General features: G+C 33.7%; 1 protein-coding gene across 7 annotated transcripts in view; it reads right to left on the reverse strand.

Annotated features, from left to right (window-relative positions):
• Nucleotides 1–12,807, reverse strand: part of LOC142327491 (band 7 protein AGAP004871-like) — a 243,013-nt gene that overhangs the window by 109,158 nt on the left and 121,048 nt on the right. Inside the window, exon 1 of one of the 7 annotated variants that reach the window (XM_075370610.1) lies at nt 459–494. The exons of the other annotated variants lie outside the window; for them this stretch is intronic. Within the exon in view, the coding sequence (XP_075226725.1) occupies nt 459–486 (28 nt within the window). The 5' untranslated portion in view covers nt 487–494. Of the gene's footprint in view, nt 1–458; nt 495–12,807 lie in introns of those variants that run through there. 7 annotated transcript variants of the gene reach the window in all.

Here is a 12,807-nt window from a genome sequence, read left to right on the forward strand (position 1 = left end):
ATAGCTATTATCTTTAAACTATAATTAATCAGGGTGCAATAATGGTCACCTTACAACCCATTCTCTTCTCTAAAATACTAAAAATAAAAATTATTTTTAACAGGTGAACTGATGTGAGAGCCGATTCTGGGCCTTAACGTATATTTGAAGCTGGGCTATGAAACCGTTTTTGATGACTCAGTGTAATACTGATTGATTTCCAGTTCATAAAGGCTTTTTACTGCGTCTCATTTTTCAGGATAAAAAAGTCATGGTGTAATACAGCAAATCACGAATATTTCAGTGATACACTGTTTGCATTGCTCATTTAAAAATTACAAAATTTTCCCCAAAAATTACAAAATAACAACCGACTTTTACAAAATAAATTTAAATCATTACCCGTATGATAGTAACAAAGCACACAGACTAGAAAGCCTATAATAATTTACTATACTCGGAATAAAAATAAATCTTACTTTCATCCACGAAATCAAATGGGACCATACTGCACTTCGTAGATCACAACCAGAACTGTCAACGCACTCGGTATTTATCGCCACACTCACAAAAGGGACAAAAACAATGACACAATTTAAAGAACAAGTAGTGGTATTATTTGAACCAACACACACACTCCAGACCTCATTAATCAACAGCATGTACTGATAAAAATCAGAAAAATTATTCTACAAATAAACCGTGTTGTTTAAATAAAAAATATTTTAACTCGTAACAGAGCTCCTGTTCAAAGAAATATAACTGACCTCACTTTCAGAAATCTACTATGCATATATGTCTGGCCTATTTCTTTTTATAAATTACTGTCAGATGAGAATAATTATAGATAAAAAAAAAGAAAAAACCTTAAAAAGAGTATGTGCATACATTTCTATTAAATAATCTTTTTATATGCTACATCTGTTAAAATTTATTTTAATCTTTTCACGTCAAGTTCTTATGGATTATGTTAAAATGATAGATAAAATTAAAAAAAAAAAAACTGAATTATTAAAAATACTGTGTGTAAAGTTTTCCATTTGCGTTTTAAACCAGGCGAATCTACATTTTTGGATTTAATTTTTTTCTGATGACTTACTTATTTTCTCCAGTTTATTTCTATGAAATTATATTTCTATTAATATGCAAGTAGTATAATTTTTTTTTTATCTACTGATTTACAGCGAAAAATACACCGGAACTAAAAATTTGTAGATGGAATTACGAAAATTACTGAATCACAAATTAACGTAAATATTAAATCATCAGAATGTTAGGAACGATGTCTCCCGATTTCACCTGACAATTTACTTTTTTCTTGGCTTTTTTAAAATACTTTAAAAAAATATATATTACCCACAAAATACTGAACCAGTTTATAAACGCAATAAAATCTCGTTTTTAGAATCTCTAAGGAGTTAAGAAGAATTTTAGAAGTAGAAGAATTTTGTTATTTGGGAAGTAGAATTACTAAAGATGGACGAAGCAGGAGCGATATAAAATGCCGAATAGCACAAGCGAAACGAGCCTTCAGTAAGAAATATAATTTGTTTACATCAATAATTAATTTAAATGTCAGGAAACGATTTTTGAAAGTGTATGTTTGGAGCGTCGCTTTATATGGAAGTGAAACTTGGACGATCGGAGTATCTGAAAAGAAAAGATTAGAAGCTTTTGAAATGCTTTTGAGAATGTTAAAAATCAGACGGGTGGATAAAGTGACAAATGAAGAGGTACTGCGGCAAATAGATGAAGAAAGAAGCATTTGGAAAAAATATAGTTAAAAGAAGAGACAGACTTATAGGCCACATACCAAGGCATCCTGGAATAGTCGCTTTAATATTAGAAGGACAGGTAGAAGGGAAAAATTGTGTAGGCAGGCCACGTTTGGAATATGTAAAACAAATTGTTAGGGATGTAGGATGTAGAAGGATGAAATGAAACGACTAGCACTAGATAGGGAATCTTGGAGAGCTGCATCAAACCAGTCAAATGACTGAAGACAAAAAAAAAGGAGTTAAACATCTTTAGGGAATAATGAAGTTTTGATTTTATCACTAATATAAATAACACACTACAGAAAGTTAGGAGTGAAGTGGTTTTCCATTACCCTCTTCAATTAGCCAAATATGCTGTTCCATATCGGTGTACTAAATCTACCAAAATTCAGGTGATATTCAACGGTACAAGTAAGAAACACCTGTCATTCCATTTATCGGAAGGGATTGGCTGTACTGTGGAACATCAATAATGTCAAAAAATTAACAGAAGATAGTCCCTTGATGTTTAAACGATTAACATGTCTTACATCGATAAGAAAAACTGTAAATCAGAATGTTAAAAAATAGTAAGGAAAATTAAATTAAATATAAAAAATAAAAAAAAATAGCATTTCGGCCTTTCATACGGCGGTCCCGGGTTCGAAACCCGGTCAGGAAGTGCATTTTTCATACGCTATAAATTTCCAATGGGTAATGTCATAACAATTGCACCCGTAATCTCAAAAAAAAGAAAATAGTTTATTATTCCATATAATCACTGGAATAAAGATATTACAAAACTAATTAACTTCTTACTGAATCTCTAACAAATCAATAACCATTATCGTTAAGCTAAAATTAGATAAACTTGGCAACCGGAATAAAAACGAGTAATTAGAATACAATAAGAGAAAATTCTCTGAATTTAGTATGTAACAAGAGTATTTTATTTTTAACACGACCGATTCAACAGAATTTAGTGTAAAGCGGTGGAACGCACTTGCTCGTGCGCGCGATCACACACACACACACACACACACACACACACACACACACACACACACACACACACACACACCAATGAGTCAATAAAAGATTCATATTACAATATCAAACCAATAATATAAGATCTATTTAAAAACCATTGTATAAATTTGATATTTGTAATAAAACAATAACGAAGAAAAGTGGTAATCACAAACAAGCGTTATCAATTTTATTAAATAATTCATTCGATGAATAAGTTTAATTCTAAAATACTCTAACAATACGACGTAAATAGACAAATATATAAAGTTTCTAATTATTGCAACACTTATTGTAATGCGAACTTCCACTCCAATATTACCAGGCATTTATAATACACCACAATTTCCATCGACCTGAAAGTATTAATGCTACACAACGTAAAATTTTAATTGATGAAGGAACAACAGTTTAGTAAATACTATGTTAACAGATATAACTCTTGCGAAATATGCAAAAAAAATTTAAAAAATTCCATAATTGACAGCTTATTAAATGATATTTTTATAATTGTTCTCAAACGATTTAAATATTTCTATACAAATCTTAATTTGTTCATCGGCCATATTGGAAGCAATAGATATTTCAATCAGAAACGGTTATTTAGAAAAAGTTACGAATTTTGTTATTATTCATTATGATAAGTTAAATAAGAAAATTGTAAATAATTATAAATTACCTTATAACGACGGAGATGAATGGCGTTTAAATATTTAAAAAATCCTACATTAATTGCTGGTAAAATTAAACTACTCTGACGATGACGAAATAACACACAAACTGCAATAAAAGTAGATTTCTACTCGTAACATAAGATTCCGGTTAATTATTTTCTTGGGAAAGCGTCAACGCATAAAATCCGTACTGGCGCCAATAAACAATCAAATTTTTATTTACAACTAACACTTCAATCTGTGACTTTTGAATTGCTGTCTACATCATTATACAAATTAAATTTAGCTTATCGTAAAAAACGAGTATTTTCACTTTCCCGGCTACAGCTCTATTTTTAATGCAGAAGCACAGCTGTAAAGGGAAAGTATATCGATCGGCCAATATTTTGAGTATCGGTGTTTTTCAAATAACGAAGTTTAAAGCCCTCTTACATAAAAAAAAAAAAACAAAACACAAAACGACACAAAAAAGGTGTACAAATTTCTGGAAGTTGCATGCATGAGCGTTGCCCTGTATTTTGATTAATATCTCCGGGCTGGTTCAACATAAATTCTTCGAAACAGCTCAAAATATTACTTTCTAAGTAGTATCTAGGAGGTGCGACAATAAAGTAATGAAACTGATTTTTCTTTGCAAGATGTGGCAACCCTGCAGCTTGCGTAGGCACACCATCTTTGACCTTGGTCTATAAGCTACTTCTAGTCCAAGCGGCACATTGATGCAACTGCTCAGTCGTGAGTTGTGCTGTAATAAGTGAACACGTGTTTGTGTCTCTCGGTACAGAAATGAAACCGCATCTTGTGTTGTTTGAAAATTGTATCCCTTGACCGCCATTTTGACTCTTGGAAATAGAAAAAAGATATCTGGTGAATAAGGTGGCTGTGATAGTACTGAAATTTGTTTTGAGGTTAAAAATTGGTGTACTGACAGAGCAATATGGGATGGCGCATTATCGTGATGCAGAATCCAATTATCAGCAATTTTGGCACGGACACGAACTCGTTTACGAAGTCTTTCTAAAATTTCTTTGTAGAAATATCGGTTAACTGTTTGTCCAGGCACCCACTCTTTATGAACAATTCCCTTGGAATCGAAGAAGCACACAAGCATGCATTTCACTTTTGACTTTGACATGCGAGCTTTTTTTGGTCTAGGTGATCCCTTAGAGCACCATTGCGAACTTTGGCGTTTTGTCTCTGGATCGTATTGAAAAAACCAACCTTCATCACCAGAAATAACACGGCTTAACAAATCTGGATTGATTTCCGTTTGCTCTAACAGTTCGGCTGCCACATTTTTCCGTGTTTCTCGCTGTTGTTGTGTAAGATTTTTGAGGACCATTTTTGCACAAATCTTTCTCGTACCAAGATCTTCAGTTAATATTAGACGAACCGTTTCTCGATCGATGTTGAATTCTTCTGCAATCATTTTCACGGATAATCTTCGATCAGATCGTAAGATTTCACGCACCCTGATCAAGTTGACATCTGTCCATGAGGTTGATGGTCGTCCATTGCGGTCTTCATCTTCAACATTCGTTCTGCCTTCGCTAAAAATTTTATGCCGCCGAAAAACTTGAGTTCTTGACATAACCTCCTCTCCAAAAGCCTTCTGAAGCTTACCGTAAGTTGTCATAGCGTTTTCACCCGATTTAACGGTAAAAGAAATGGCATACCGTTGCGCAATATTTTTCGGTTTCATTTCTGTGACGAGAGACAAAAACACGTGTTCACTTATTACAGCACAACTCACGACTGAGCAGTTGCATCAATGTGCCGCTTGGACTAGAAGTAGCTTATATACCAAGGCCAAAGATGGTGTGCCTACGCAAGCTGCAGGGTTGCCACATCTTGCAAAGAAAAATCAGTCTCATTATTTTATTGTCGCACCTCGTATAGCTCTAGAGGGGAAATTATTGTAAACGGTCCAATTAGGGCGTATGCAGGTTTCACCGGATCTAGACGTTTTGACACCTAACGAACCCAAAAAAAACCGGATGGAAATTTTCCGGATGCTAATGTTCGTATGTACGCGGTAGTGTTCGGTTTTTGTCTCTAAAAATCACCTTATATCTCCAGAACTAGCAGACCGAATTTTGATCAAACTATTTTGATCAGATTATTTCTACATATGGGGCATTGATGCCGTTAAATTTTCAACATAAAAGGTCAAGAGGGTGAGGCTGTAGAGCAACCTCAATATCTCGAGATTTCGCTTAATTAAAACCATATTTTTCTTAGGCACATTTGTTAACGATTAAAAAATAATAATATTTGCAAAAACCTTTTTTTTTTTTTAAATCGCATCCCCATCCCCAAAAATGATCTTAACTCGTGGCTAAGTGGACATACTGCATTAATATTTTTCATAATTTCATCACTTTTTCGGCAATTGGACGGCCGTAACGTGGCGTATTATTGACATAAAAATTTCTAGATTAAAAACGCTTGTAGTTGTTTTGTGTCCACGTAGGCTTATTGATCTGCATCATCTCTATAAACATCACACATTTTGTTTATTTTTTATTTTTTAGTCACATTCTTTCATTTTTTGTAATAAAATTTCAAAATATCGATTTTCTTCTTCATTTTCATTCATTTTCAACGCAATAACTTTAAAATAAATAAACTAATTTAATAATAACTTTTCTAAAAATACTCAGTGATGTAATTTTTCAAAAGTTATCTCCCCGACCTAAATATAGTTGCTAATGAATTTCAAACTTAATATTTTATTTTAAAAAAAGTAAATAAATAATAATTGGATGGCCTCCTTTCACCTTTTATAGCTACTCCTAGTTCCCTTGAAGATATCTGATCTAAACAGGGAAACGGGGATCACCTAACTAATGGAAGAGAAGTACAGCAGAACACAATATGAAATACCTGAATGAGCTGCACTAAGCTAACAGGAAACATATAAAAATAAAGAGATCTAGTAACACAAAAAATAAACTACTAATATATCTTTTAAAAAAAAACGTAGAACAAACAAAGGAATGTATATAGTCAACCGTAAACCGTTTCATACATAAATACGTAAAATCTAAAATAACTAGAATCTACAATAAGTCTGTCAAATGCGATATAATTATTCTTACAAAACAAATTACAACGATCAAGAAGATAATCGTGCATAATATTCATAATTCAGTAAAAGCATTATCTGAAAATCCTATAATATTGTCGCGTGTTCACAGCTCGACAAAGATATTGAGAGATAGAACGCGTAAAAATTTCTTACAAATACAATTTATTACTTTTAAATAACGTGTATAAAATGGACCGACATAAATAAAAAAAATAAATTATTATTTACGATACCACCTTAAAATATCAAATAAAAAAAGATACAGAATTGCAATGGAATTGTCAATGAATTGCACAACTTTTCGGGCTACACCGATTAAGTTACGCAATCAATTTCTAAAAATTTGAGAGCTCTTGCATCGGGGGCCTTTTTGAAGAACTAAAATATTCACTAGAATTGATTTTAAATAAATAAAAATAAAAATTTAAAAACCCTATTTCGATTTTTTTTTAATTTGGAAGCTCTTCCCATCAGGGAAGAGACATTAAGTAAGTTATTTCAGTGATTTAACAAAATACGTTGAGGGAATTAAAAATCTGAAATTGCGAATCTTTTTTTTATTTTTGGGGCTCCCATACTGAAGGAGAAGAATTCGGGAAAAATTAATTTTTAATAAAATAATCCCCAAGCGGTGATAATAAATTAAAAAATAATCTTTTTAAACTTGTTTAAAAAAATACAAGGATACAGCCACAATTCTAAATAAACAAAGTTGTAATTTTCTATGAATGAAAATATTTTTTTTCAAGAAATACTTACAAGAATAAGAGCTATCAAAAAATTAAGTTTTTTATATATTAAATTCAGTAGACTTGTGAGATGAATTAAATTTAAAATGAATTTTTTTTTAATTAAAAAAAAAATATTTTTGGTACGACAGAATATTGGAGTGAGATGGGAAAAAACTTTTTATATTGATTTGAAGGCGTATTGATGTAGAAAATATAGGTACAAAAACCTCACATTAACTCCTTACCGAACTTCTTTACTGAAGCCAAATATAGCTAATAAATAAATATATATATATATTTATAAAGTTATTTTTGGGGTGGGAGTTGAATATTAAATAAAAAATTTTGGTAATTTGTGATCTCTATAAAAAAATTCAGCTTTTGTAAGAAATTTTTTCTGCTAAAGTGCCCCAGTAAACATTTTAAATTTTACTTAGACCAAAACATTCTCCCTTTTTCCAGTTTTTGCAAAAATTTAAACTATTCTCCCCCCCCCCGCTACAAGAAGTCTATCGAGTTTGAAGAAAATCAGTCAACTGGGTCCAGAGTTAAAAGACAAAATACAGGCCAACATACGAGGGACGATCAGAAAGTAAGTTACACCCCCTCTATGAAACAAACACAAATTTATAAGACAATTTTTTTTTTATTGAACAAAAACTAAATAATTTTATCTATTTTTCGATATAATCACCAAGTTTTTCTAAACAGTTTTCATACCTTGTGACAAGTTTTTCATTTCAACTCTCATAAAAATTTCGTCCAATTTCCTTCAACCATTTAAGGACTGCTTCCTTAAGTTCATCATCATTATCAAAACGCTCCTCTCTCAGGTCTCTTTTGAGAGGACCAAACCGGCGGTAGTCGTAGGGTGCTACGTCAGACTTGTAAGGCGGACGGGACCACACTTACCACTTGAATTTCTGCAGTAACTCCTTTGGTCACATGAGGCTTAATGAGGAGTAGCGTTGACGTGAAGAAAAACGACCCCATCGCTCATTCTTCTGGGTCTTCGATTTTTAATGGCTTCACGTAATTTTTTTAGTCTCACAGTAAGATTCACCATTGATTGTTATTCCTCGGGGCATAAATTCATTGTAAAAAACTCCCTCAGAATCGAAAAAGGCTGTCAGCATAACCTTTCGAACATGTGAGGATGTTTACACTTTTTTTTGGCTGCGGCGAATTTTTATATCTCCTTTCATGTGATGCTCGTTTAGTCTGAGGAGTGTAAAGAAGCACCCAACTCTCATCCCCTGTGATGATTTATTTGAAAAACTGTGGACCAGTCCTGGAATAACGCTGAAGAAAAGAAAGAGCAGACGCAAAAGTTTGATGTTTGTGGTTGTCGGTCAACAGATGTGGCATCCATCGTAAACACATCTTACGGTAACCAAGCTGATCGTGAATAATGGAAAACACACTACCATAACTTATGTTAAGGTAACTTGCAATCTCTCTAATTTTAATGAGCCGGTTACTCAAGATCATTTCATTCACGCGTTCCGCGTTACCCGTCATGTTTGCAGTTCAAGGACCCCCAGCACGCAATTATTCACTCGCATTTGTTCTTCCGTTTCTGAACATTTAGCACCATTTTATGATCATCAAGGGTGACATTGCATTCTCACCGTCTTCCTCAACAATTTGGCGATGAATTTCACAACAATTGTAATTTTTTGCCCACAAAAATCGAACTACTAATGAACGATTTGTAGTACGATTGTCGACACTGTCCGTTCCATTACCCATGCTAAGCTTAATTACGAGTTGGATTCCGAGACGGTCGACTAAAAATCACCAAGACATTCAAATTCACATTTGTAAGGAACGTCATCGAGGTTTTTTGTGGAAGGTAAAGATTTTTTTAAATCAAATAATAACTTGTAATGAAATTTGGATTTATAATTTCAGGCAGAATCCAAACGTCGGTATGGAATGTAAATATCAGAGTTCGTCCACCATGAAAAAACTGAAAATCTACGCGTCAACCGGTAAACAGACGCTAATGGTGTTTTGAGACTCTTTCTTTTCTGTTTAGCCTACGGAACCACCTTAATATATTAATTACTTCAAAATTAATAAGGATGATATGTATAAATGTAAATGAAGTATAGTCTTGTAGTCTCAGGCCGACCATTCCTGAGAAGTGTGGTTAACTGAAACCCAACGACCAAGCAGCACCGGTATCCACGATGCAGTATTCAAATCCGTGTAAAAGTAACTCCTTTTACTAAGATTTGAACTTTACAACTTTCGACTTCGAAATCAGTTGATTTGCGATGACGAGTTCACCACTAAACCAAACCGGTGGGTTTGGTGTTTTGAGACTATAAACGCCCAGTTTATCACGATTATTTGGAAAAACAATCTTCAGTAAGTACTACTGTGACATGCTAAAGAATAAACTGAAACAAGCAATACGTGGAAAACGTCCTGGGTCTCTCCCAGAAGGCGTTATTCTTCTGCATGTAATGCCCCCCCCATACAGCTCAAAAGACACGGGAAGCTATTGAAAAGTAGGATCAGCACCGTGTTGCTACATCCACCTTACAGTTCCGATCTCACACTATTAGAGATTTGTTTGGCTCTTTAAAAAAGAGTTTTACAGATTTAAAAGTTTACGCCGACCCGAAACTGCGGAGCTCTGGGGGCCAGCACTGCCATGCTGTAGTGGGGACCCAACTGCCGCTGTGGGAAAGCCCGGTAGACTTCAGTGGACGAGCCGCAACTCCGCGACCTCGCCGGAAACCAGCTTCCGGACCATACAGTTCTTCTCAGAGCTAACGCAAAAAAAACGGCCCTTTTCAGGGCCACCATGAGGTTAATAAATGCCACGTGGCGTCGAAGCCAATCGGCGACGAATGGCTTTTATTTTTATATATATGTTTTTTATATATATTATGTAGTAGAAATAACAAAGATGGACCACTGAATGTGAAAATAGGAGGAGAAAAGATTGTGGTGGTAGAAGAATTTTGTTATTTGGGAAGTAGAATTACTAAAGATGGACGAAGCAGGAGCGATATAAAATGCCGAATAGCACAAGCTAAACGAGCCTTCAGTAAGAAATATAATTTGTTTACATCAAAAATTAATTTAAATGTCAGGAAAAGATTTTTGAAAGTGTATGTTTGGAGCGTCGCTTTATATGTAAGTGAAACTTGGACGATCGGAGTATCTGAGAAGAAAAGATTAGACGCTTTTGAAATGCGGTGCTATAGGAGAATGTTAAAAATCAGATGGGTGGATAAAGTGACAAATGAAGAGATATTGCAGCAAATAGATGAAGAAAGCAATTTGGAAAGCATTTGGAAAAATATAGTTAAAAGAAGAGACAGACTTATAGGCCACATACTAAGGCATCCTGGAATAGTCGCTTTAATATTGGAAGGACAGGTAGAAGGGAAAAACTGTGTAGGCAGGCCACGTTTGGAATATGTAAAACAAATTGTTAGGGATGTAGGATGTAGAGGGTATACTGAAATGAAACGACTAGTACTAGATAGGGAATCTTGGAGAGCTGCATTAAACCAGTCAAATGACTGAAGACAAAAAAAAAATATGTTATTTATTTATATATGTTAAATGAGACGCAAAAAACCATTTTTTTCTTAATTAGGGTTATTTAAAATTTCATCGACCCAGTAATACTAAACCTACACAAAACTGCCATAATTAAAAAAAAAATATCATATAAATAAACCGGAAGATTTTTAAAATCGTTAAAAAATGTATGAAATATAAATTTAATTAGGTCCTTTCTTGTAAATCGAAATATTGTTATCAGTATTAAGAAAACAGATCTACAGTCTGTTTGATAAAGATGATGTTTATTTTTATTAGTCTTCATTTTTTAAACAATATGAACAAAGAAATGTAATGCGCGTTAATTTTTTCAAACATTAATCTAGGTAAACTATAAATGTTACGTTTAATTGAGAATGTTGTTTAAATGGAGATGGAGATGACTTGAAGTATTATTCTTTTTAAAAAATTGCAATTCACGATTAACCACAAGAAAAGGAAATGAAATGTTTACAACTGATATCGCATATTGTTTAACATTCCCACCTGTATTTATTTTTATCATTACGTAATTCTTTTTAATACGTATGTATTTCTAAATCAGTTGACAGGAACTGATAATAATATAACATTAAAATAGTCAGTTGACTATTATAATGTTCTGATTCATACAGAAATATTTTCCTTTCCACTTAAATTTCCCTTTTTTTCTTTTCCTGTTTAGCCTACGGGAATTAGTTCAGTTACTACTTCAGAGGATGATATGTATGAGTGAAGTGTAGCCTTGTACAATCTCAGTTCGACCATTCCTGAGATGTGTGCTTAATTGAAACCCAACAACCAAAGCACACCGGTATCCACGATCTAGTATTCAAATCTGTATAAAAGAAAGTGCCTTTACTAGGACTTGAACGCTGGAACTCTCAACTTCCGAATCAGCTGATTTGCGAAGACGCGTTCACCACTAGATCAACCCAGTGGATTTAAACATTACTAATCGATATTTTTGTACTTTTTTATTATATTCTAACCATCATAGAACTTATGAGGTGGTGTGATGAACTGCCGTAAACTGAATAGAATGTTTTTATTGTGAATAGTAATTATAAAATCCCTTAAGAAAGTCACAGTGTATGCTACGCCGTAGTCTCAAATAAATGTGTCACTAGGTTATTACAGTTACTGATGATCTTGAATGAACACGCCGGCGCAATGTAGTTTTTAGAAAAAGTAATCTTGTCTGACGGTGTTCCATGATTCCGATCAAATTAACCGTCACAGTTGTCGGATTTGGGGTAACGAGAACCCTCACGTCGTCCGACAAACACAAAATGGTAGGTAGCCCTATAACGTATGGTGTGCGTCGACTGTTTATGAAATGATCGATCCGTTCTTCTTCGCTGAGCCAACGGTTACTAGCGCTAGTTATCTAGACATGTTAAGTAATGCTAAGTATCACAAATTGAACATCGGCAATCCGACGTTTACTTCCAAAAAGATGGCCCACCACCACACTGGGGTTTACATGTTAGGGACTAACTACATGAACACTTTCTTCATCGTTGATTCAGCCGTGATGGGGACAAATTCCCTGGCCACCCGATCCCCTGATGCTTCGCCATTCGATTTCTTTCTTTGGGGCTTTGACAAAGACAGGGATACACAATCAACGTCGATGAACTAAAACGAAGAATCGAAGGTGTAATTAATAGAACAACTCCAGATATTCTTAGTAATGTGTGGTGTGAAATTGAATATCGTCTAGACATTTTACTTGCCACAAAATATGCTCATGTAGAACTTTTCTTTTTGTTAATAAATGCGGTAACAAAACCGATTGAAATGCCCGGTTCAACAATAAAACATACATATAAGTACATGGCTTTGTTAATTTTTATCTACACCTAAAATGCGCTGATTAATTTATGATCACTCGATATGTACTTTAAATAAAAACATATTTTTTTAATTAGCATAAACGCTGAGATATTAATGTACTAATACTCTCTTTTTATTTA

This window comes from Lycorma delicatula, chromosome 7 (genome assembly GCF_047948215.1).
Source record: "Lycorma delicatula isolate Av1 chromosome 7, ASM4794821v1, whole genome shotgun sequence".
Taxonomy (NCBI): Eukaryota; Metazoa; Arthropoda; class Insecta; order Hemiptera; family Fulgoridae; genus Lycorma; species Lycorma delicatula.